This window comes from Ochotona princeps, chromosome 4, assembly GCF_030435755.1.
Source record: "Ochotona princeps isolate mOchPri1 chromosome 4, mOchPri1.hap1, whole genome shotgun sequence".
NCBI classification, from domain to species: Eukaryota; Metazoa; Chordata; class Mammalia; order Lagomorpha; family Ochotonidae; genus Ochotona; species Ochotona princeps.
In genome coordinates, this window is record NC_080835.1 from 3,517,601 (window position 1) to 3,541,410 (window position 23,810).

The window sequence follows — 23,810 nt, forward strand, 5'->3', positions numbered from 1 at the left end:
AGGGGGGTGAGTCACGGGGCCTTGTTGGTGAGGGAGGGGAAGATGGATGGATGGATAGGTGGATGGGTGGATGACGGGCAGGTGGATGGGACAGTGGGTGGATAGGAAGTTCAGATGAAGGCTGGGTCTAAAGGATCCCTGCCCCCACACTCCTACCTTGGAAATCAGCCCTGGCTAGCTCAGAGGGCAATCCCAGCACTCGCCACCCCGTCGGCCCCCTTGCCACTCTTGGCTGTTGACCTTTTGGTTCAGAAAGAGGTTGAAGCCTCCATGGCCAGTTGCCGAGCAGCCCTGGGCAGTGCCTGCAGCTGGTCCTTCCCCTCACTCCAGTTGGCCCATGCATTTCGAGGCAGCTGGAGCCTGGGCTCGAGCAGACTCGGGTTTGAATCCCGGCTGTGCCTCATGCAGGCAGTGTGGATGTGGGAGAGACCTGGCCATTTCTGAGCCATGGCCATGCCAGCTCCAGGGGCTGTAGCTGAGCTAAAACAAGCAGGTGTGTGCTAAGCCCCGACCGAGCGGCTTATGATGTAGAGTCCTAAGGCTTGCACGCTCCTAAGCCTGAGGCAGGGCCCTGCTCCAGGAGCGGGGTTCAGTCTCATAGGGCCTCTCTAAGCCTGGCCAGAAGCTGGGCTCTGACCTTCGACACCGCAGTCTCCCGTGGGCCTCTGACTATGTGACCCCTTCACTGGCTGGGAAGCAGGTTCTGGCTCCAGCCCTAGGGGGGCGCACCTGAGGCAGCCGATCACTCCCACTCCTGACCATATCTTAGCCTTGACTTCTCTGGTCATGGTGACCAGGCCTGGCTCAGCAGACAGCCAAGACTCGGGCTGGCCTTCTGGGGTCCAGCCAGGGACCATGTCCAGAGCCTTAAGGCAGCAGGCTGCTTCCACCCACCCTGCACCCCACCCCTGGCCCTCTGGGCTCCTCAGGGGCTCTACACCTCACGCCAGCCCAGCCTCTCCTATGCCCTTTGCTCTCTGCCTGGCTCCGTGCGAGCCATAGCTCTCCACTGCCAGAGTCCAGGCCAGGTCCCTACGTCATTCAGCCTCAACCTCCTTGTCTGATAGAATGGATTACAGCTGCCCCTTAGAGCTGGTGTGAGGGTTCCATGGAGGGCCCCACTCCAGGACACTGTTGGGCCAGTGTTGGGCACTGATGCCCTGGCTGCCTCCTTACAGGGCTTAACCTGTTGTGCCACGACACCCACCTCGGAAGTCTGGCCCCTTGGTATTTGCAGGGCCGCCGCCCCGGTTCTCACCCGTGGCCTGACCTGCACCTGTCCCTTGCTCCCCACTCTTGTGGCCGCCCTGGGCTGGAGCTCAGGCTCAGAGAGGGTACAGACTTTCTCAGGGTCACACAGCCTAGGGAGGCCCCTCTCCGGTGCAGGACTGCACCAGCCTGTTCCTATTGCTGTGGTGGACACAGCTGAGCCAGGGGGCCCACACAGAACCCACACAGTGGCCCCCAATGTACAATGTGCAGATGGCCGCTCCTTGGTTCAATAACTACCCACTGGCGACGCGAAGGTGCCAGCTGAGGGGCCCACATGGTCAGCAGGAGCCCAGTGGCCTGGGGGGCCCTCAGAGGTAAAGCCACATCTTGGAGCTCAGTGGACCTGTGGCCTCCGTGCTCCCTCCGCAGGGGTCCCTGCCTCACCCCACACCTGCCCCAGCAAAGTTCCAGCTGCCTCTGGGAACAAAGATGTGTCCTAAGCCCCACAGGCCTTGGGGCCCTCAAAGTGGCAGGCAGGAGAGTTCCAATCCAACTCCACTGGGCCAAGGGTCCGGCTGATGCTCCAGACAGGCCAGACAGCAATGGCAATGGGTAACCCAGCTGAACACCTCCTGCTATCTGCCCTGATTGGCGACCTCTGACCCCCTTCTGGGCCCCTCTCAGCTGGTGCAGAGCAGGGGACTTGACCTTGTCCGCTCTGCTTTTTTGTGGCCCTTGGGAGGGAGTAGAGAGAGGGTGGGGTGAGGTTGGTAGGGTTTGGCCCTGCCCCTACTGCCCTAAGCACCATGGCCTCGGGCTCAGTGTCCACATCTGTGAAATAGGTCACAAGAATTATTTCCAGGGCCCGGCACGATAGCGTAGTGGTTAAAGTCCTCACCTTGAACGCGCCAGGATCCCATGTGGGTGCTGGTTCTAATCCCAGCAGCTCCACTTCCCATCCAGCTCCCTGCTTATGGCCTGGGAAAGCAGTTGAGGATGGCCCAGAGCATTGGGACCCTGCACCCGTGTGGGAATCCCGGAAAGAAGTTCCTGGCTCCTGGCTTCGGATCGACGCAGCACCGGCCGTTGCAGTCACTTGGGGAGTGAATCATTGGATGGAAGATCTTCCTCTCGGTCTTTCCTCCTCTCTATACATCTGCCTTTCCAATAAAAATAAATCTTAAAAAGTGAATATATAATTTTTAAAGTTATTTCCAGGTACAGGGATGCGCCATGACTGGAAACGACCAGAAGACTGCAAATGTCATGGACAGTACCCCAGAGCTGTAGACCTGGGACAACCCCCATTCCCATTTCCCCTGGGCTTGGAGGTGGGGCTGCCCACATTCCTACAGGAGGAACAAGGGCAAGGGGCAGGTACCCGTGGGGAGGACTCAGTGGACTGCGCAGGTCCGAGGGCGGAGCAGGGTTTGGCTCACCAGCTCTGGGACCTTTGGCTGCACAGACCTCAGCCCCCTACCCTGGCTGACTCAGCAGAAACTCTCCCCACCTCCCGGGCAGCGGGTCAGTAAATACAACTGAGAGCTGCTTGTGACCAGAGGGCAGTCCAAGCTGCAAAGGCAGGTGAGCAGGTGGGGGAGCACCGTCCTCAGCTGGTGCTGAGTGAAGCCCTCTCCTGACTGTACCTCCGTTCCCGCCCCAGCAGGGACACCGGGGCAGCCCACGTGTTCTGCAGCCACGCCTGCTCCCGCAGGGCCGCGTGTCGTCCAGCCCTCTGCCTGCACCTGCCTGCAGGCATGAGTTCGCGGTCCGACCCCCGGGAGCCCCTGCGCCGTGTGGCCGTGACGGGCGGCACCCACGGCAATGAGATGTCCGGGGTGCACCTGGTGCGGCATTGGCTGCGAGCCCCGGGGGAGCTGCAAAGACCCAGCTTTGCCGCCTTGCCTGTGCTGGCCAACCCTGCAGCTGCCACCGCCTGCCGCCGCTACCTGGGCTGTGACCTCAACCGCACCTTCACCAGCGCCTTCCTCACGTGAGTGCCCAGACCTGCAGGGCATCCCTGCCGGCCCTCCCTGCAGAGGCCACCTTCTACAGGAAGCCCTCCTGCCTGTACGCTGAGCCCCAACTTTCCCTGGGCTTCAGGATGGAATTGGGGTTAACTTCAGCTTATTGTGGAAATAACCATGGGGTGCAGCACCCACAGGCATCCGACCTGGCCTAGAGCTGCCAGGGAAGCCCTCCTGGGGGAGGCAATGTCTCAGCCAAGCCCCAAAAGGTGAGAGAGGAGAGCAGCCGAGACCAGCAGGTGCTGCTGGGAGAGGGGCCAGAGGCAGAAGGGCAGGTTAACGGCCCTCTCTCCGTTCCGGGGCAGGCTGGGCCTCCAGGGTCCCTGCCCCTCCAGCATGGAGGACATGCAGTCTCCAGGGGGATGCTCTCTTCATTTCTGCCCCTGTAGTGCCCAGGCCACCCCAGATGACCCATACGAGGTAACAAGAGCCCGGGAGCTGAACCAACTCCTGGGGCCCAAAGGCTCAACCGGGGCCTTTGACCTGATCCTGGACCTGCACAACACCACGGCCAACGTGGGCACCTGCCTCATTGCCGGGAGCGAGCAGGAAGTCTTCGTCATGCACCTGTGCCGTCACCTGCAGGTGGTCCAGCCCGGCAGGGGGGTGGGGTGGGAGTGGGCTGACCTCCCTGGAGCTCCCCACCCAGTCTCCACCTGAGGAAAGAGGGGGGCCGGGTGCTGCCGCCGCCACCTGCCACCTCAATGTCCCCTCACAAGTAGGTCTGGGGCCTGACACGCCTTCCTCTTCCACCACCTGCAGCTGCAGAACCCGGAGCTGGCCTGCCGGGTCTGCCTGTACAAGCGGCCAGGGGAGGAGAGCTTCCACGTGGGCTCCGCGGCTCAGAACTCGCTGGGTAGGACCGAGGCCTCCGCAGAAGCGGGCGGGGACAGAGGGTGGGGCCACTCGGGTGGGGATCTCGGGGTGGGGCATTCCACCAGCCCCCCTCCCGTCACCCTGCCGTCACCCCCAGGCCTGGAACTGGGCCCCCAGCCTCAGGGCGTGCTACGGGCCGACGACTTGGCGCGGATGAGGACCGTGGTGGCCTCTGCTCTGGACTTCGTGGAGCTCTTCAACTGGGGTGAGGCCCCAGGAACGTGGCGGGAACCCAAGCCCGGAGCGGGTATGGGGTGGGAGGGGGTCTCACGCCTCGCCCCGTCCCGCACACAGGCACCGCCTTCCCAGCCTTTGAAATGGACGCCTACCGATACCTGGACGGGGTGGACTTCCCCCGCACAGCTGACGGGGAGCTGGCAGGCACCGTGCACCCCCAGCTGCAGGTGTGTGGGACGCAGTGGGCAGCCTTGGCATGGCAGGGAGGAGGTGCCCAGCTGGGGCCACTGCCTCCAGGGCCAGGGGCGCAGACGGGAGTGCTCCCCGACAACCTCTGCATTCCCCCTCCAGGACCGCGACTTTGAGCCACTGCGGCCCGGCGCCCCCATCTTCCAGATGTTCAGCGGAGAGGACGTGTACTACCAGGGGGGCTCCACTGTGTACCCCATATTTATCAATGAGGCGGCCTATTATGAGAAGGGCATGGCATTCATCCAGACGCAAAGGATCTCCTTCTCCGTGCCCGCCCTGCCCTAGCCACTCCCTAAAAGGGTTCATTGTCAAGGTGACTGTACTTCTAGAAGTCTGGAATCTCCAGAGAGACACCTGCATCCTGTTACGAGCAAAGCTCCTGTTTCCTGAAAGACCAGGAGGCAGACAGGAGAGAGGGAGAATCTGGGAGCTTTTGGATTTATGGGAAAGACAGCTACCTTCGAGGTGTGCTATCTTTTATTACCGTCGGTGTTGAAGTGTTATGATCAGGACCCACAAGCCTCTAGGTTGTAAATTCCTGTCGCATGCTTTCTGTTTTGTGCCACTGTTAGCCCCTAATCATGTATCTGCTCATTGTCATGTAGCTTTTGATTCTCTTACTATAAAAACCCCACAATTGTTTCATTTGGGGCACTTCTTGCTTATGGCAACAGGTTGCCCCTGGACTAGAAATTGAAATAATTTCACTCATCTTGGAGTCTCCTCGGATTCACTGAACCCCAACAACCCCCCCCCCGCTCGGTGGGGGCCCCTCTGCTGCCCCAAGCCTCACCCTCCCACTGTGTAAAATGGAGCGTATCGGGGGTCAGTGGTCTGTGGCCTGTATTGTGCAGGGAGAAGTGGGGGGCAGGGGCAGGAGGTGTGGCCACAGTGGCAGAGGCGAGGCTGGTCAGCTGGGGAGCCAGGCTTGCACCTCTTTGGGGGGGTACCCTGCAGGTGTTCCCTGCCGGCAGCTGCCCAAGCTGCCGTGCCAGCCACTGGGCCTGGTTGGAGCCCAGCACTGTGTCCCCACAAAGCTGACTTCCTGCCTAGCCCATCCGTCTCCCTGAGGCTGTGGCTGCCACGCCACGCATCCTGCTATTGAGCAGTGAGATGAGAAAGTGTGAAGGATATGCGGGCACTGGGGAGGGGCTGACAGGCAGGACGGATGAGGGGGCAGGGGGCCACCAGGCACCCGGGGCAGGATGGGCAGGGAGGGGGGGTGTGTGTGTCTGTGTGTGCCTGCGTGTACACTGTGTGTGGACCTCAGGACTGTCTGGTCCCTAGCTGTCTGGGTTGAACTCACTGTGCCCAACATGACCTCCCAGGCCCCCCTCACTTCCCATCCTGGCCCCGGGAACAGCCAGGATCCCACATCTTGCAGAGGCACCCCTGTTCTAGCCCACTAGCGAGCCATGGCTGGGGGCGTGTCTGTGTAGCAGCCAGCCTCCTTGCTCCCCTTTGCATGGCCCTGGCCAGCCTGCCCTCTCTGGGGTGCAGCAACTGAGCCAGCCGGCACCTGCTAGCTACCAGGCACCGAGAGAAGTATCCCCAGTCCTTAGCCCCCACAAGCCCTTCTCGGGAACTTGAGGCCTCTACAGCATGTGGGGCCAGCCCAGAGGGTGTTGGGGACCCCAGTCAAGCATACCCAACACAGCTGAGATACTGTGGCCTGGGGGCCAGGGGCCAGCCAGGTGGTCCACCCCGGGCTACTTAGCAAAGGCCTGGAGGCCAAAGAGCAGCCACCACTAAGGAGTTGGCACAGCTTAGGGAGAGGACCCTGCCCATCCCTGCCTCCCTAATGCCAGGCCAGGCCAAGTTGGGGCAGCTGGAAAAGGTTCTAGGCCAGGCTGGAGACCAACACAGACCTGTGCACACAGTCTCTGACCAGGGCCAGCCTCGGTGCCCCTCACACCCTGTGGAGACTACGTGGGGAGTGTCACCCAAGGCTGCTACCCCATGCTTGGCTGCTCCATCCTGGGCAGGAGAGATTGTGCCCTGGGACACTGCCAGCGACCTGCCTGGTCTCTCAAGGCCCAGCTGTCTGGATGCCTGGTCTCCAGGCTCCTCACCCAGCACCCTTGCTGCTACTGCCCCCTAGTGTTCACTGCTCACATTTCCTTGACCTAATCTACCTGCCCCTGGCCCCAGTGGCCAGCCCCAGGTCAGGGGTCTGGTCCTGGTGGGAGGGCACTGCCTCCAGCCCTCAGCCTTCCATCTGCCACCACTGCTGCCCTGTCCCCCAATTCGCTGAGACCCGCTGGCCTCAGCCCCTTCCGCCAGCCAGGCAGGGCCCCTGTGGACACCCAGCCAAGCTCTGAGATGCCATCTCTCAGCCCCACCCCATGCAGGACCCATTGATCAGTGATGGCTGAGGGGCTATTGGCTGGGGAAGGGAGGGAGAGTGGGAGAGGGGGGCCTGCTGACGTCAGAACCCTCCCACCCGCCCTCGTCCACACAGAGGCTGCCCCTGGGCCCCCACACAAGCCCAGCCTGTGGCCCAGCCCTGGTCAAACGCTGCAGATCCGGTGGCTCAGCGTGGAGCCTGGGCCTCACCTGGGAGAGCAGCTGCCGGCTCAGGGGCAGGACCCGGACCAACATATCCCTGCTCGGTGACTGGGGACACCACAGAGGCACAGCCCAGGACCAGCACTCACCCCGCTGGCAGGTGGGAGCCCCTTTGTGGGGACTGGGGTGGCTGCAGCCCCACCCAGTTGAGCAGCTTTCTCCAGGAGCTGGCCATTAGAACCATCATGGCAGGTATGGGATGGCTACATGGCCTCAGCTTGGGCCAGCTCGGGCCACAGTGGCAGGGAGAGGCCGGGGACCCAGCAGGTTCTGACAGACCAGGGCTGGGGGATGTGACTGGGGTGTGGGGGTGGCAGCCAAACGGGAAGCCCTTCGGGAGATGACCCTGCCCATAACTGTGTCCCTGGGATCTTGAGCGTGTCTGTGTCCTGCTGGTCCTGCCCCTCTTCCCTCTGCTTGCGGTGCCACCTGGGTTGGTGCTGCTCGGGACGGGGCCCCACCAGGTTCGTGGCCTCTCAAGGGACCATGATAAAGGGATAGCCGCGGATTCAGGACTCACTGGACACAAACAGGCTGTCCTGGCCGCTTCTCACACATGGTCGCATGGTCGTGGAGCCTGCAGTGCTGCCTGCAGATGGGAGTTCAGTTCCCCACCACACACACACCCCATCCCGCCACCTCAACCCCGCACTGCTCCCAGGCTCCGGGCATCTGCAGCGAAGGTGGCCATGATATGTTTGTCTGTAACTGGCAGGGCCGCATTGTAGTTCCTCAGGAATCTCTGTGGGGCAGAGTTCCTGACCATTGCAAAGGAGGATGCTTCTCACTACCTGCACCCATGGGGCCCCTGGACGCACGGGATCTGTTAGTCCATCACTGGACCCTTTGGTTGCCCCACCTTTGGGTGCTGTGGACACTGTGGCTATGAACGTGGTGTGTGTGTGTCTGCATCCTGTCTGCTTCTCAGGTGCGGAGGTGTTGGGTCAGATTGGGAGTACTGGTTCAGGTGTGGGGGTCTAGGTCAGGCATGGGGGGTGCAGGGTCAGGTGAGGGGGTACAGGTGTGTAGGTGCTGGGTCAGGCATGGAGGCGCTGGGTTAGGTGAGGGGGTCCTGGGCCAGGTGTGGGGGTGCAGGTGTGTAGTGCTGGGTCAGGTGAGAGGGTCCTGGGTCAGGTGCGACTCTCATTTTGTCGAAGTCCCGCATGGGTGCACATGGGTTGTCCCTCGGCATCAGGAGAGGGGGTGGACTGTTTGGCCCAGCCTCTGCCAGGATCGCAGAGCAGACATGACAGGCCTTGGGAAACCCAGGCTGCGGTGGGGAGAGGTTAGCGTTGCTGGAGGCGGATTTTCAGAGCTGGGGAGAATGAACAGGGGCTTGTCAGGTTGCGGCGACTCCGGGGAGGTTGGGAAGACCTGGGCCCGGGGCACAGCTCCTTCTACACTAGGGCATCCTCGGTAAAATGTCCCACAGGAGGGTCAGCGTTTATCATCCTTGAGTGACCCTACAGGCAGGCAGGTGGTGAGAACCGTGACAGGTGTAGAAACTGAGGCTGTAGGAGAAGCAATTTTTTCAAGGCCACATGGCCACAGAACTGCTGGAAACCTCCCCAGGGAGCATCTCCTCTCCTGAGGAACCCAGGCCTGCTGCCCAGGAGGGCTTCCTGGAGAAAGGGGTACGTAGGGCAGAGCCTTCTGTCCTCTCTCTCCAGGCTTTCTGCCCACTGGTCTCAGTGTCTCGGCACCCTCCGAGACCTATACCCTGCCCATCGCCGGCACCAGCTGGGAGTTCCCATCAGGCCCTTGTAACAGCTCCCCTGGGGCCCAAGCTGCGACTGAGCCGGGGGAGCAGGGACCCAAGAACCCGCGGGTGGCTGGCGTGACGGTCCAGCTGGAGATGAAGCCACTGTGGGAAGAGTTCCACCAGCTGGGCACAGAGATGATCGTCACCAAAGCGGGCAGGTGCAAGGCGGGCTGGGGAGGGGTTGGAGTGGCACTGGGATGGGGCGGGGCCAGTGCTGGGCAGGCGTGGCCAAGCCAGGGTGGGTGGGTGTGGCCAGGGCTGGTGTGGGCGTGGCCAGGTCTTGATGGGCAGGGCTGGGTGTGGCCAGGGCTGGTGTATGGTGGCCATGGCATGTATGGGCGTGGCCAGGGCTTGATGGGCAGGGCTGGGGTGGCTGGCCAGGGCCTGGTCGGTGGGGCAGGCCCCGCCCAGGCTGCTAAGTCCCACCTTCCTGCAGGAGGATGTTCCCCACCTTCCAGGTGAAGATCTTGGGCATGGACGCACTGGCCGACTACGCCCTGCTTATGGACTTCCTCCCAGTGGACGACAAGAGATACAGGTCTGAGGGGAAGACCAGGAATCAGACACACACGCCAGGGCAAGGCAGGGGGCAGCGGAGCTGGGCAGCAGAAGGGAGGTCCAGCCTGGTGCCTGTACGGGGCAATGAACAGCCTCATGTGGGCGATGGGAGGCGTGGCCGGCTAGCCCAGAGCAGCAGGGGGCCTGAGAGCAGCCAGTGCTGGGTTGGGGACCACCCCTTCGTGAGCCAGGCTTGGTCAGGCTTGGCGGCCCTCGCCACTTCGCTCTGCTCCCCACGCCTCCTCCAGGTATGCCTTCCACAGCTCAGCGTGGCTGGTGGCAGGCAAGGCCGACCCCGCCATGCCGGGCCGCGTGCACTTCCACCCGGACTCACCGGCCAAGGGTGCCCAGTGGATGCGTCAGATCGTGTCCTTTGACAAGCTCAAGTTCACCAACAACCTGCTGGATGACAATGGCCATGTAAGGCCCGGGGCCGCCGCTGCCATGGGCTGGGGTCCGACTGTACCACAGCCTGGAACCAGGGCCGGCTGGACCCTTGGTGACCTGTCCCCTGTTGGCAGTCAAGGCTGGGAATTAGCAGGACTCTGAAGCCAAGAGCTTGGGCCAGGAGAAGGGAGGGCTGCTGGGTGCAGAAGGGCCAGAGGCAGAGGGGGCAGCAGGCTGAGCAACAGGGCAGAGGGTGGGGTAGAGAGTCCTCATGCGCCCACACAGCTGCAGGCTCTCACAGCCCTGGGCGGGTGGGTGGAGGGGGAGCCGGGCCAGTGGGCAGGTGGGTCCCGGTCGCCAGATGGGCCTGGACACGGCGCTCCGTGTCCCCCTCCACACCCTGCAGATCATTCTTCACTCCATGCACCGCTACCAGCCGCGCCTACACGTGGTCTTCGTGGACCCGCGCAAGGACAGCGAGCGCTACGCCCAGGAGAACTTCAAGTCCTTCGTCTTCACCGAGACGCAGTTCACAGCAGTGACGGCGTACCAGAACCACCGGGTGGGCGGGCAGGGCCGGGGCTCCGACCTTTCCCTTCGCCCTGGGCCATCCCTGCTCCTGGCTCCTGACAAAGGCACCCCTGGCGGATTGGGGCAGCCGAGGCTGGCCCCGTGACAGCTCTCCCTTCTGCAGATCACACGGCTGAAAATCGCCAGCAACCCGTTCGCCAAGGGCTTCAGAGACACGGACCCTGACTCCTGGTACTTCCTGGCCCCTTGGCCCTTGCTGCTGCCACCGGCTGCTCTGGCCTCCCCCTCCCCACCCAGCAGGCCCTGGGGTCTGCACTCCTCACTTTGTCTTCAAAGTCATGCTGACTAGTCTAGGGTCCCATGTGAGTCTGACCATGCCCCCTGACCACGACTCTATTCCGCCCCTTCCACCTGCAGGCCGGTGGCCCCTCGGCCCCTGTTAAGCGTTCCAGCCTCATGTCATGGCAGCCTGGGACCCTGCTTGGTGAAGGGCTCTGCCCAGCAGGAGAAAGGTAGATCCCATCGGCCCAGTGGAAGCAGGACCCGCACGCGTGGCAGGGTGGGACTACAGGATCCCCCCGGAAGGGGTTGCAGCAAATCGCCTGGATATCCAGTGGATGTGGAGGTGCCTGAGACAGGGCACGACCCAGGGCAGGCAGAACAGGGCTAGGATGAGCGGAGGAAGTAGTGTGTACCAGGGGGGCTGCCTGAAGGAGGTGCCCTAGCACTGGGCCTGGAGGACTGGGAGAGGTTAGGACTGGAGGAAATTCCAGGCAGAGGGAAGGGTGGGCAGGACGAGGGCAGGGGAGGGAAGGCTGGCACCCCTCGGTCACTTCTCCCTTCAGACCCTCAGAGAGAGTCAACCTCCACCACCAGGACCCCTGGCTGGCTCCCCCAGACCCTGCCAGCTGCGGCCATCTGCCAGCCTCTCGCCTACCGGGAACCTTGCCCTGCAGCCCCAGGCCACCTTGGGATTCCAAGGACACGCCCAGCCCCATACTCCGTCCCTGGTCCTCGGGGAGCCCTGACCCTCCTGTCCTCGGCCACCCTGCACCTGCCACTTGGCCAAGGCGCCCAGTGACCGGGCACTGTCCTGCGCTGGCCCGCTCCTCTCCTAGGACAGCGGGCGGTGGGATATCCTCAGCTGTGACCCCTCCCCTGTCTCCACCATTAAACTGTCTGTCATGGGCAGGCGCGCACGTGCGGTCTCAGGAGTCCCCCAGCCCCGCGGGCATCTCGGGGCGCTCGGGGCTGGGAGGGGGGCGACGGGCATGGCCCTGCAAGGGCCCGGGACTGGCTGTGGGCGGCCCCTGGAAGCAGGGTCCCTGGGCACGGGTCCCCAGACCCCGCCGCCTCCGGAAGGACATCCGGACTCCGCCCGTTCCTGCCAGCCGCAGCCCGCCGCCTTCCGGGTTCGCGAACGAGCCGGCCTGGGAGCCCCGCCCCCTCCCTGCGCCCCGTCACCGGAGCTCGGCCCCTGCCCTCGCCGGCCCGCCCCGCCCCCGGGAGCACCGCCCCCGTCCTCGCCCGGCCCCGCCCCGTCTCCGGGAGCCCCGCCCCTGCCCTCGCCGGCCCCGCCCAGCCCCCGGGAGCGCCGCCCCCGTCCTCGCCCGGCCCCGCCCCGTCTCCGGGAGCCCCGCCCCTGCCTTCGCTCGGCCCCGCCTGTCTTCGCCCGGCCCCGCCCCCGTTCCCGCCAGGTCCCGCCCCGTCTCCGGGAGCCCCGCCCCGTCCTCGCCAGGCCCCGCGCCCTCAGTGTCCCCGCCGCCGGTCCGACATGCTGTCCGACTGCCTGTCGGCCGAGGGCGAGCGGCGCTGCCGCCGGCTGCTGGCGGGGGCCACGGCCCGGCTACGTGCGCGGCCCGCGGCGGCCGCGGTGCTCGTGCCCCTGTGCTCGGTGCGCGGGGTCCCGGCGCTGCTCTACACGCTGCGGTCCAGCCGCCTGACCGGGAGGCACCGGGGCGACGTCAGGTACTGCCGCCCGGAGCCCGGCTCGGCTTCCCGGGCTCGGGATGAGGCGGCGGCGGTCGGGGCCAGCGTCGGGGGGCGCTCCAGGGCCGGGGTTGCCTTGCGCCGCGCAGGGGCCTCTCCCCTGAGAGAGGCGGAGATGCCGGGGTGACCCTCTGGCCCTGATGACAGCCCCATCCCCACCCGGGACCCCGGAGCCCAGGGACCGGAGCCCTTCTGCCCTGCTCAGTTTCCCAGGCGGCAAGTGTGACCCGGCTGATAAGGACGTGGTGCACACAGCCCTGCGGGAGACGCGCGAAGAGCTGGGACTGGCAGTGCCCCCCGAGCACGTGTGGGGTGTCCTGCAACCCGTGCACGACCGGGTGAGCTGCCCCAGCCTGCTGGGCCCAGGGACGTGAGGAGAGGGGTTAGTGACCCCTGCGGCCGTCGTCCTTAGGGCAGGGAACCCAGAGGGCAAACTCCACCTGACTGCCTGCCCTTCTACCACCCCAGCAGAAGGCGACAGTGGTGCCCGTGCTGGCTGGCGTGGGTCCCCTGGATCTGCAGAGCCTTACCCCCAGCCCTGACGAGGTGAGTGGGAGGTGCTGGGGTCACAGTGGGGCTGCTGTGGCCGGCACCCCCCCCACACACCCGCAGGTGGATGGGGTGTTTACACACCCTCTGTGCCCCATGCCTGCAGGTGGATGAGGTGTTTGCACTGCCCCTGGCCCACCTGCTGCAGACCCAGAATCAGGGCTACACCCACTTCTGCCAGGGCGGCCACTTCCGCTACACCCTGCCGGTCTTCCTGCACGGGCCACACCGCGTGTGGGGCCTCACGGCGATCATCACCGAATTCACCCTGCAGCTGCTCGCGCCCGGCGCTTACCAGCCCCGCCTGGCAGGCTCCCGGCTGCCAGGGGGCTAAAGCACCTGGTCCCCCAACTGGGCCTGCTGTGCACTGGGGCGGAATAAATGGCCTCTGAGCACTCTGGTGCCCGCATTTTCTGTTGGGGGCCCTGCCTGGGGCAGAAGCCTGCAGTCCCTCATTCCTTATTGTCTCAAGGGAAACCATTTTCCTTTTTTCCCAGAAAAGTCCTGGGTGCTGTACCTGCCTGGTGAGACCAGAGCTTAGGGAGAACAGATCTCAGGGTGGGATCTGAGCCCAGGGCCGGACTACTGGCCGTTGCCTCAGCCCCGCCTGCCTCTCCTGTGTGTGGAGCGCAGGCCCAGCAGGAGTGCAGCACACCCATGGCCTAGATGTGGCATGCTGGGGCCCCAGGCACTAATAGGTCACCCTGGGGGATTGTGGTGTTGCAGGTCAGCTAAGGAGTCAGACAGGACAGCTGGTGTGGGACACCAAGGATGGGCAGGCTGACCTGGACACGTGACCTGTTGCTTAGGAACACTTCTTGGGTGGTGCTAGGAAACCCCAGCCCTGGTGGTCCTCAACAAACACGGCCGGCCCAATGGGCTCCAGACTGTCTTGCCCTGTCCGCCCTGCCATGCTGGCTGGAGGTGGGCAGGTGAGGCCAGGGCTCCAGGATGGCCCCATGTCAGCATTCCGCTGACAGCAAACAGCTTCTCTCTCCTGGTCCGATTCCCTAAGAATGTGGGTCCCTGAATCCACCATGTATCCTGCAAGATTTGGAGTGTGTTCGTAAACAGGGCTGGCGAAGTGAGCTGGGGGAGTAGGCTGGTCCCTTGGATGGAGTGGGCAAAGCAATGGCCCCCAAGAACAGTGGGAGTTCATGCTGTATACAAACTCAAAATGGGTGAAGCACTTCAGCAATAGGCCTGATGCAGAAGCACTGGCCAGTGACTTCTCAGGACCCCACACGCACACACAGATCAACAAGATTTGCCTTCAATAGAAAGCTCCTGCCCGGGAGAGGGAAGAGGAGGCCTGGGCATGGGGTCAGGGGGTATGCCGCAGAGTGTGTCAAGAAACTGCCAGTGTTAGAAATGGGCAGAGGACCTGGATGGACAGAACCCCCAACAGGTGCTTGAAGAAGTGCTCAGCGTGAGATAACTGCAGACTCAGGCATGATGAGACGGCACCCACCTCAGGTGGCTGGTCACGCCAGGTGCTGGCGAGGACGGTGGGAAGTCGGGGGTCCTTGCGGGAAGCAGCATGGCTGCCCAGACATGCGAGACCTGGCTGTCCTGTCCCTGGGAACACAGCCAAAGGGCTACAATCAGCATGTACAAGAGGCGTGCAGGTGCATTTCAGGGTTGTTCACCACAGCTCAGGTACAGAAGGAAACGGAGCACGTGGGTAAAGGAAGCGCCACGCACACACGGAATTGCTGGTGCACCTCACACTGGAAGGCGTGGGCGCACTTGGGGCATTGTGGTCTAAGTGAGATAGGCCAGCCACAGAGACACACACTACGTGATCTCACTTGCAGGCAAAACCAGTAAGGTCAGTGACACAAGCAGGGGGTCGCATTCAGGTGGCCAGGGGCCAGCACGGTGGCGCAGTGAGTTAGGCAGAAGTACCACTTGAGACACTGGTGCCCCACCTGTGAGTGCGTGTGCAAGGCCTGGCAGCTCTGCCCCTGTCCAGCTCCCTAAGACACCTGAGAAAACGCTGGGTGGTGATGCCAGCACACAGGGGCCTGGCTGCAGTGTGGTCCAGTCCTGGCCATTAGTCATTTGGGGAGTGAGCCAGTGTGTGGAAGATCTCTTTCCTTCTCTCTTTCAAATAAGCAAATGGTATTTCAGGGCCCGGCGGTGTGGCCTAGCAGCTAAAGTCCTCACCTCGAATGCGCCAGGATCCCATATGGGCGACGGTTCTAATCCTGGCAGCTCTACTTCCCATCCAGCTCCCTGCTTGTGGCCTGAGAAAGCAGTTGTGGACAGCCCAAAGCCTTGGGACCCTGCACGCACGTGGGAGACCTGGGGGATGTTCCTGGCTCCTGGCTTTGGATCCGCGCAGCACCGGCTGTTGCAGTCACTTGGGGAGTGAATCATCAGATGGAAGATCTTCCTCTGTGTATATCTGACTTTGCAATAAAAATAAATAAATCTTTTTTAAAAAAGGTATTTATTTCAAATACACAGAGAGGGAGAATCTTAGATCCACCTAGATGACCATAATGGCCGGAGCTGGAACCTCGTCCAGGTCTTGCCTGTGGGTCAGCTGCTTTCCTCAGCCACATAAACAGGGAGCCGGATCAGAAGTGGAGCAGCCAGGACTTGAACCGATGCCCACTTGGGATGACAGCTTAGCAGGCAGTGATTTAATGTGCCACATCCTGTACCTACCCCATGAATACATCCTTAAAATAAGAAGAGCAAATAATAATAATAATAATAGCAGGGCCTGGTGCAGTAGCCTAGTGGCTAAATTCTCACCTTGCACACCCAGGATCCCATATGGGTGCTAGTTCATGTCCTGGCTGCTCCACTTCCTATCTAGCTCCCTGCTTGTAGTTTGGGAAAGCAGTGGAGGATGGCTCAAAGCCTTGGGACCCTGCACCCATGTGGGAGACCTGGAAGAAGCTCCTGGCTCCTGGCTTTGGATCAGCACAGCTCTGGCCGTTGCAGCCACTTGGGGAGTGAACCAGTGGATGGAAGATTTTCTCCTCTGTAACTCTGCCTTTCCAATGAAAACTAAATATTAAAAAAAACAAAGAGAGAGCAAAGTGGAGATAGTTGGAGACTGGCCCCTGCTTTCAGGGGCCACCATGAAGCACCAAGGACCTTGGAGAGGGGCCACCGTCACGATGGTTAGGACTCCAACCTGGGAGGGGCAAGGGGGTGCTGGAGGGACCTCATGCCATTTCCAACATCCGTGCTGGCAAGAGGACCAGATAACAGGGGCCCCAATATCCCCTTCCTTGCAATTCTCCCCAACCCCATCTCCTAACACTTCCCCAGCACCTCCTCCTTGCTTCACACCTCTGGTCACCTCTGGTCCTTCAGCTTCCTCACATGGGAGCTCAGCCACATGACCACAGTAAAAATAGCTCCCTTGAGCAGGGTGTGAAGGGGCAGGCAGGAGGCTGAGCCCCCGGCACCACCCTGAATCTCTGAATTCCGGGCCCCCAGTTCTGGCTGCGCAGCAGCAGCGACAGCTGCAGGGAGCTACTGCACCAGAGCAGGTCCCAGAGGTAAGCAGCCCGGCTGGGCCGACCCCCAACAGAGCCTTCCAGCCCTGAGCCCCTAACCCTGACTCTGTCCTCAGGAACCCCCCGCTGCTGGCTACCCCAGTGATGCCTCTCCATCCGGCCCCGGCTGCCTGCACAGGTTTCCCCAAGCTCCCTCCTCCTGTGTGTGAGCCCCATGGCAGGCAGGGGACTGGCAGGCCGGTGTCGGGTGAGCATGCAGGAGCACATGGCCATTGACGTGAGCCCTGGGCCCATCCGGCCCATCCACCTCATTTCCCACTACTTCCCGCACTTCTCGCCCTTCGTGGAGCCCGCCCTGGGCATCCCAGCCCCACACCTTGCAGCAGCCTCCACCAACCATCCTGCACCTCAGCCACAGCCCGACCCGGAGCCAGAAGAAGACTCAGACGACAGCAGTGAGTGGGGCTGAGAGGAGGGAACAGCCTGGCTCAGCCCTGCCAGGATGGGGTCTGGGGCGCCCTAGGCAGCAGGCATGTAGGAGAGAGGGTGCAGGGGCCAACCTGCCTGCCACCTGCCCGCAGCTGCCCTTGGCACCCTCGAGTTCACACTGCTTTTTGATGTGGACAACAGCGCCCTGCACTGCACGGCTCACCGTGCCAAGGTGAGGGTGTGGACAGTGGCCCGGGGGGACAGGTGGCTGGACCAAAGGCTGCTGCATATCCAGATCTGTTCCCAGGGCCTCAAGCCACGAGCCTCAAGCTCTGTGGACACCTATGTCAAGGCAAACCTGTTGCCAGGGGCCAGCAAGGTAAGCACTGCCCCAGACACCTGCTTCTCCCCGCTCCCCCAGCCCGGGGGAACTGGAAAGGCCGGGTGGGTGTCTGGGTGTGATGCAGCGCTGACCCACAGGCCAGCCAGCTCCGGACACGCACGGTGCGGGGCACACGGGGTCCCGTCTGGGAGGAGACGCTCACCTACCACGGCTTCACCTGCCAGGACGCGGGGTGCAAGACCCTGCGGTGAGGAGCCTACTGAGGCTGCCAGGGAGTGGGGAGGGTAGGCTGGCCTGGTCAGGGCTGACTTGCGGGTCCCTCAGGCTGTGTGTGTGCGAGGACCCCCGCCTGCGGCCCCGGCGCCGGGCTCCTCCACTCGGGGAGTTGCGGGTGCCCCTGAGGAAGCTGGCACCAAACCGAGCCTGCAGCTTCAATGTCTGCCTGGAGAAGTGTAGGCTGGTGAGTGCCCAGTCTGCCAGGGAGGGGACCCAGGCAGCCTACAGCCTGGCTGACTGGCTCCCCACTCTTCCAGACCAAGAGACCCAAGAGTGTGGACGCTGCCCGAGGCATGTCGCTGTATGAAGCGGTGGGTAGGACAGCTGGGTGAGGACCCTGAGGGGCAGGACCAGGACAGCCTGAGGCCCAGCCTGGCAGACCCTGCAACCCTGAGACATAAGAGGGTGGAGGATTCCCATGACCCTGGATAGGAGGGCTGGGCAAGGTCAGGGGTTGGCTGCTGGGGCGGCCCTGGCGTCAGGAAGGTGCACCCTAAGCTGGCTGCACCCCTCGACCCCCACTCATGGTCTTGTCAGGAGCACCAGGGCCTCCTCTGGCTCCATGAGGTCCCCAAGCCTGGTCAGAGCTCAGGGTCCAGCAGTGGAGGTCCCCCTGCCCCATACAGTGGAGGGTTCACTGCCTACCCACTTCAGAGAAAGGGCTGAGTGGCCTGCTCCCTAGTGGGGCCGCACGCTGCACCTGCCAATGAGCTGAACTTGGAAGTGGCAAGGCTGCTGCTGCAAGGTAGGGTCATCCCGCATCTCTGAGGACGTCTGCAGGCTCCACCAGGTTCTTTCCCGCACCCCTTAAGTACCAGGGGTGCTGTGTGATCTGACCTCTTGGGACCACAGTGGGCATGGGGCAGGCTTGCACCTGAAGTGACCGTGCAGCCCTGGGCAGAGCTGCTCTTTGGTTGCAGAGGTGTCCTGGGAAGCTCCTGGTTGGCTCCTGACACCCAGAGACCATCTGGGCCAGTGGGCTGGTGGGGTGAAAGGCAGCCCCTGGCCCTCCTCAGGCCACCTGGGAGCTGAGCCCACACTGCCCCTGCAGGTGGAGGTGGCCTGGGAGGAGCGTGGCCGCATTCTCCTCTCCCTGTGCTACAGCTCACAGCGGGGCGGCCTGCTGGTGGGCGTGCTGCGCTGTACCCACCTAGCCCCCATGGACACCAATGGTTACTCGGATCCCTTCGTCCGCCTGTAAGCGTGAACTGTGTGGACAGGTGGGCAGGGAGGGCGACGGGGCACCCCTGACCTAGCCCCCTTCCCACTCAGCCTCCTGCACCCAAACGCGGGGAAGAAGTCCAAACACAAGACCAGTGTGCGCAGGAAGACCCTGAACCCCGAGTTCAATGAGGTAGATAGATGGACTGGGCAGACCCCGCCTCGCTTGCCCCAGTGGCCGGCTGCTGCCTGCCTGCCCGCTGTCCTGCCCCCTGCAGGAGTTCTTCTACGCTGGCCCCCGGGAGGAGCTGCTGCAGAAGGCGCTCCTGGTGACGGTGTGGGACTACGACCTGGGCACAGCGGACGACTTCATAGGTGAGCGGCAAGTCGGTCGACTTCATCGGTGAGCGGGTCCCACCAGCCCCTGACCTGCCCCTTTCACACCCCCCACCAACAGGTGGGGTGCAGCTGAGCAGCCGGGCTGGCGGGGAGCGCCTGCAGCACTGGCACGAATGCCTGGGCCGCAATGATCACCGGCTGGAGCTGTGGCACCCACTGGATGGCACGCCACCCCAGCTTGGCAACTAACCTCAGACTAGCCCTGCTCCCCAGGGGCCCTCGTGGCCAGGCTGGCACCCTCAGCTGCCTCACCTTGACCCCAGCCCCAAGTCCTCCCTCCCCCCTCAACAAAGTCATGACTTCAAAATAAACATTTCCTTCATGCAGAACACAGCTGTCCCTTCTCTGGCCACTGCCACCCCGGGCAGACTGCGCCCTCTTCTCTTCTCTCGCCCTCCTGGGGGCTAGCACCATACCAGGCTAGGTCTGGCCTCCGGCCAGTGCCCAAGGCAAAGCCCCAAAGCAGCTCTGCCCTCCCCGTCAGCCTGCTCCCTGTGTGGAGACAACTCTAGGCTGGCTCCAGTGCACTCTGGGAGGAGGGGGACGGGGTGGCGGGAGGAAGGGCAGAGATGGAGAGGCCGTGCCGGCAGAGTGGGCAGCACCTGCTTTATTTGAGGGACCGGGACACGCAGGCCCGGGCTCCCGGTTCAGGCAGTGGCCTGCCGCGCCTGCTGCTGCTGGGCAAACCGCTGCATGCGCTCCTCGAGTTCTGGCCGGAAGTGGCGGATCAGGCCCTGGGTCAGGAGAGGCAGGATGTGACACCCAGCCCCCACCCTACCACCCACGCTCCGCACCCCGCCTCGCAGTGTGCACAAGTACCTGCACGGGCCAGGCGGCCCCGTCGCCCAGGGCGCAGATGGTGTGGCCCTCTATCTGCTTGCTGATCTCCCACAGGGAGTCGATCTCGGTCGGCCGGGCCTCGCCCCTCACGAAGCGGGCCATGACCTTGTTCATCCAGTCCACACCTGCAGCACGGCAGCACGACAGGGCTCAGGGCGAGGGATGTGACGGGAGAAGGGACGTGGGGAGATGCCCCCAGCCGGACGCTCACCCTCGCGGCACGGGGTGCACTGGCCGCAGCTCTCATGCTTGTAGAACTCAATGAGGCGAGCGATGGCCTTGACGATGTCCGTCTGGTGACAAGGGCAATAAGCGGGCACGAGGTCTCAGACCCCAGCACACCCTCCCCGGCTGTCACGGCTGGGGTCGCAGCCAGCCTCCTGGGGTGCCCCGCCCAGCCTGCCTCTCCCACGGCCTGGGTTGGGGGATGGACACACACACACACACACACGCCTGCCCTCACCGAGCGGTCCATCACAATCACAGCGGCCGTGCCCAGGCCCGTCTGCGCCTGCACCAGCGCGTCGAAGTCCATCAGCACGGTCTCGCACACGGACTTGGGGATCAGTGGGGTGGACGAGCCGCCGGGGATCACGGCAAGAAGGTTGTCCCAGCCACCTGTGACACCCCCTGGGCCCGGACAGCTGGGTCAGGGCTGGCTGGGTGGCACGCCTACCCAGTCCTGGCCTCTCCCCTGCCCGGGGCCTCACCAGCATGCCTCTCAATCAGTTCTTTGAGAGGCACCGACATCTCCTCCTCCACTGTGCACGGGTGATTCACGTGGCCGGAGATGTTGAAGAGCTTGGTTCCCGAGTTGCGCTCTCGGCCGAAGCCCGCAAACCAGGCACCGCCGCGGCGGCAGATGGTCGGGGACACAGCCACCGTCTCCACGTTGGCCACAGTCGTGGGGCAGCCAAACACTCCTGCAGCAGAAAGGGAGGCCAGGGGCTGGAGGGTGGGCCCCCAGGTCCTGATCCCTGGGACCGGGCTCCTGCTCTCACCGCTGTCATTCTTGTCCCCTGCTGAGCCCCCAGGGGGGGCTGCATCCCCTGTTCTCTGCCATGCCCGGCGCCCAGAACACTGTGACGGCACAGCCACACACACGCCTGCGTGTCCGCCCTGCGGCCGAGGCTGCCCTGTGTGCTGCTAGCACCCAGCCCCACATGGCCCAGCCTAGCGGCACTCAGAAATGCCCTGAGAACAAGCCAGGGGGCCTGCCCTCGCCTGCCCACCTCCTTCCGGCCAGTTTCTGAGGAAGGGTCATGCAGCCATGGGCTGGAGCTCACCCACGTCGGCAGGGAAGGGCGGCTTCAGGCGCGGCTTGCCCTGCTTGCCCTCAATGGATTCGATGAGCGCTGTCTCCTCCCCACAGATGTAGGCCCCAGCCCCGCGCACCACAAACACGTCAAAGTCATAGCCAGAGCCACAGGCGTTCTTGCCGATCAGGCCGGCCTCATAGGCCTCGCGGATGGCCACCTGTGGGATGGGGTTGTGAGCTGGATGCCACCGAAGAGCCCAGAGAAGGCGGCTTTGGGGACTGAGTCCTGTTTGGGGGGCACATGGGAGCGATCCGACAGACCTGCTGTGGGAGGGGCGTCTAAGCTCCCCCGGGCCTTGCACCTCCGTGCCCCCGAGGGAGGGGTATCTAAGCTCCTCAGGCCATGCACCTCCGTGCCCCCCACACCTGCAGATTGGAGGCCTCGTTGTAGAACTCCCCTCGGATGTAGATGTAGGCGGCACGGGCGCCCATGGCGCGCCCCCCAACCAGACAGCCCTCCACCAGCTTGTGAGGGTCGTGGCGCATGATCTCCCGGTCCTTGCAGGTGCCCGGCTCCCCCTCGTCCGCGTTCACCACCAGGTACTTGGGCCTGCAGGGGTCCACAACTCAGCAGGGGTGCACCGCATGGGGGTGTGTCCCAAAGCTGTCCCCTCCATAGCTGGTCCCTGTCAGCCTGCACATGCCCCCAGGAGCTCTCCCTGCTGACCACCAGGGGCTCTCCTAGGCCAGACGACCACCCAGCTCTCTCCCTAAGTCTTCCTGAGAGCTGCATTCCACTCAGGCCAGAGCCTGCTCCCCCTGGGGTCCCCTGCCCTGTGCACCCCCCAGGCGTATGCACCTGCCATCCGAGGGCTTGTTCATGAAGCTCCACTTGAGGCCCGTGGGAAAGCCGGCCCCGCCACGGCCCCGCAGACCCGACGTCTTGATCTCGCCTAGGATCCAGTCAGGCCCTTTCAGCAGAATTTCCTTGGTCTTGTACCAGTCACCCCGGCTCTGTGCGCCTTTCAACCTGGTCAAGGGCAGGGCAGGTGGTGAGGGGCGGGGTAGCCTGCCCTGGGCTGAGGGGTGCAGGGGGTGAGGGGCGGGGTAGCCTGCCCTGGGCCGAGGGGTGCAGGGGGTGAGGGGCGGGGTAGCCTGCCCTGGGCTGAGGGGTGCAGGGGGTGAGGGGCGGGGTAGCCTGCCCTGGGCCGAGAGGTGCAGGGGGTGAGGGGCGGGGTAGCCTGCCCTGGGCTGAGGGGTGCAGGGGGTGAGGGGCGGGGTAGCCTGCTCCGGGCCGAGGGGTGCAGGGGGTGAGGGGCGGGGTAGCCTGCCCTGGGCCGAGAGGTGCAGGTGGTGAGGGGCGGGGTAGCCTGCTCCGGGCCGAGGGGTGCAGGGGGTGAGGGGCGGGGTAGCCTGCCCTGGGCCGAGAGGTGCAGGTGGTGAGGGGCGGGTAGCCTGCCCTGGGCCGAGGGGTGCAGGGGGTGAGGGGCGGGGTAGCCTGCCCTGGGCCAAGGGGTGCAGGGGGTGAGGGGCGGGGTAGCCTGCTCCGGGCCGAGAGGTGCAGGTGGTGAGGGGCGGGTAGCCTGCCCTGGGCCGAGGGGTGCAGGGGGTGAGGGGCGGGGTAGCCTGCTCCGGGCCGAGGGGTGCAGGGGGTGAGGGGCGGGGTAGCCTGCCCTGGGCCGAGAGGTGCAGGTGGTGAGGGGCGGGGTAGCCTGCCCTGGGCCGAGAGGTGCAGGTGGTGAGGGGCGGGTAGCCTGCCCTGGGCCGAGGGGTGCAGGGGGTGAGGGGCGGGTAGCCTGCTCCGGGCCGAGGGGTGCAGGGGGTGAGGGGCGGGTAGCCTGCCCTGGGCCGAGGGGTGCAGGGGGTGAGGGGCGGGTAGCCTGCTCCGGGCCGAGGGGTGCAGGGGGTGAGGGGCGGGGTAGCCTGCTCCGGGCCGAGGGGTGCAGGGGGTGAGGGGCGGGTAGCCTGCCCTGGGCCGAGGGGTGCAGGGGGTGAGGGGCGGGTAGCCTGCTCCGGGGGGATCGGCCAGGCCAAGGGGGTGTTTCAGGTGGGAGAGGATCCTCTCTCACCTCCAGTCATGGCGTCCGTACAGGTTGGTGAAGATGCGGTCTTCGTCCCTCAGCGAGCCGAAGGTGGTTTTCTTGGGCGCCGCCTGCGGGGCACAGGAGGCCTCAGGCCTGCAGCCGCGGGAAGCTGGGCCAGGGTCTACCGACCTCCAGGGGCTGGCCTCTGCACCTGACCACGGGCAGGGACCCCTCACCCACCCCGGCGCCCTGCCAGGCTGCGGCGACAGAGACCCGCACTTCCCGCCAGGCCGGGGGCCGAGCAGCCGGCGGGCCAGGCTCCCTGCAGCCCCGAGTCAGGCCGGGCCTCACCGTATCGCTGCTGAATCGCACAGACACCCGCGCGGGGAGCGCCCCGCCGAGCAGCCGCCGAGCCACCAGCATCGCGGCGGCCAGCACGGTCACCTGCCGCTGTCACCTTCACAACACCGAGACCCGGGGCCGGCGCGCAGGAACAGCGTCACGCGCCCCGCCTCCCGGCGCCGCTCCAGCCGCGCCCCCTCGAAGGAGCGTAAAGGACCGGACGTCCCGTGTCTGGCGCCGTGGCTTCTGGGAGTTGTAGTTCTGAGGGCTCCGGCTCCTCTTCCCACCCGTGGGGCAGGCTTGTGTTATCAGGCGGGATACCAGCTGCTGGCTCGCCTTCTGGCCAGATCTTGAGCCTCTCAGACCTC

General features: G+C 64.2%; 5 protein-coding genes across 7 annotated transcripts; 4 read left to right on the forward strand and 1 right to left on the reverse strand.

The window, feature by feature from the left end:
• The first annotated feature begins 2,962 nt into the window (after positions 1–2,962).
• On the forward strand, positions 2,963–4,850 carry ACY3 (aminoacylase 3). Its single transcript, XM_004598221.3, has 6 exons — positions 2,963–3,205; positions 3,629–3,824; positions 4,002–4,095; positions 4,213–4,320; positions 4,410–4,519; positions 4,644–4,850. Exons 1-6 carry the CDS (start codon positions 2,970–2,972, stop codon positions 4,827–4,829), a joined length of 930 nt encoding a protein of 309 aa, XP_004598278.3. The 5' UTR covers positions 2,963–2,969; the 3' UTR covers positions 4,830–4,850.
• Positions 4,851–7,297: 2,447 nt separating this feature from the next.
• On the forward strand, positions 7,298–11,431 carry TBX10 (T-box transcription factor 10). The gene is made up of 8 exons (XM_058664145.1): positions 7,298–7,304; positions 8,783–9,032; positions 9,311–9,412; positions 9,681–9,852; positions 10,226–10,381; positions 10,514–10,581; positions 10,768–10,862; positions 11,196–11,431. Exons 1-8 carry the CDS (start codon positions 7,298–7,300, stop codon positions 11,429–11,431), a joined length of 1,086 nt encoding a protein of 361 aa, XP_058520128.1.
• Positions 11,432–12,086: 655 nt separating this feature from the next.
• On the forward strand, positions 12,087–13,286 carry NUDT8 (nudix hydrolase 8). 2 transcript variants are annotated; one of them, XM_058662734.1, is made up of 4 exons: positions 12,087–12,318; positions 12,545–12,677; positions 12,808–12,885; positions 12,995–13,286. In XM_058662734.1, the coding sequence occupies exons 1-4, from the start codon at positions 12,125–12,127 to the stop codon at positions 13,220–13,222; spliced, it is 633 nt and encodes a 210-aa protein (XP_058518717.1). In that variant the 5' UTR covers positions 12,087–12,124; the 3' UTR covers positions 13,223–13,286. The 2 variants fall into 2 exon arrangements, with proteins under 2 accessions (XP_058518717.1, XP_058518718.1); XM_058662735.1 differs by having other exon boundaries at positions 12,811–12,885.
• A 3,262-nt stretch (positions 13,287–16,548) lies between these two features.
• Positions 16,549–19,245, forward strand: LOC101536381 (double C2-like domain-containing protein gamma). Of its 2 annotated transcripts, none has more exons than XM_058662731.1 (10): positions 16,549–16,825; positions 16,952–17,031; positions 17,107–17,178; positions 17,280–17,389; positions 17,467–17,602; positions 17,676–17,733; positions 18,468–18,615; positions 18,691–18,772; positions 18,858–18,954; positions 19,037–19,245. In XM_058662731.1, the coding sequence occupies exons 1-10, from the start codon at positions 16,585–16,587 to the stop codon at positions 19,165–19,167; spliced, it is 1,155 nt and encodes a 384-aa protein (XP_058518714.1). In that variant the 5' UTR covers positions 16,549–16,584; the 3' UTR covers positions 19,168–19,245. The 2 variants fall into 2 exon arrangements, with proteins under 2 accessions (XP_058518714.1, XP_058518715.1); XM_058662732.1 differs by having other exon boundaries at positions 19,048–19,245.
• Positions 19,246–19,563: 318 nt separating this feature from the next.
• On the reverse strand, positions 19,564–23,610 carry NDUFV1 (NADH:ubiquinone oxidoreductase core subunit V1). Its single transcript, XM_004598219.2, has 10 exons — positions 23,452–23,610; positions 23,146–23,228; positions 21,936–22,106; positions 21,503–21,686; positions 21,105–21,294; positions 20,529–20,741; positions 20,282–20,448; positions 20,030–20,111; positions 19,798–19,943; positions 19,564–19,712 (listed from the first exon to the last, which is right to left on the reverse strand). The coding sequence occupies exons 1-10, from the start codon at positions 23,521–23,523 to the stop codon at positions 19,626–19,628; spliced, it is 1,395 nt and encodes a 464-aa protein (XP_004598276.2). The 5' UTR covers positions 23,524–23,610; the 3' UTR covers positions 19,564–19,625.
• Between the last annotated feature and the right edge of the window lie 200 nt (positions 23,611–23,810).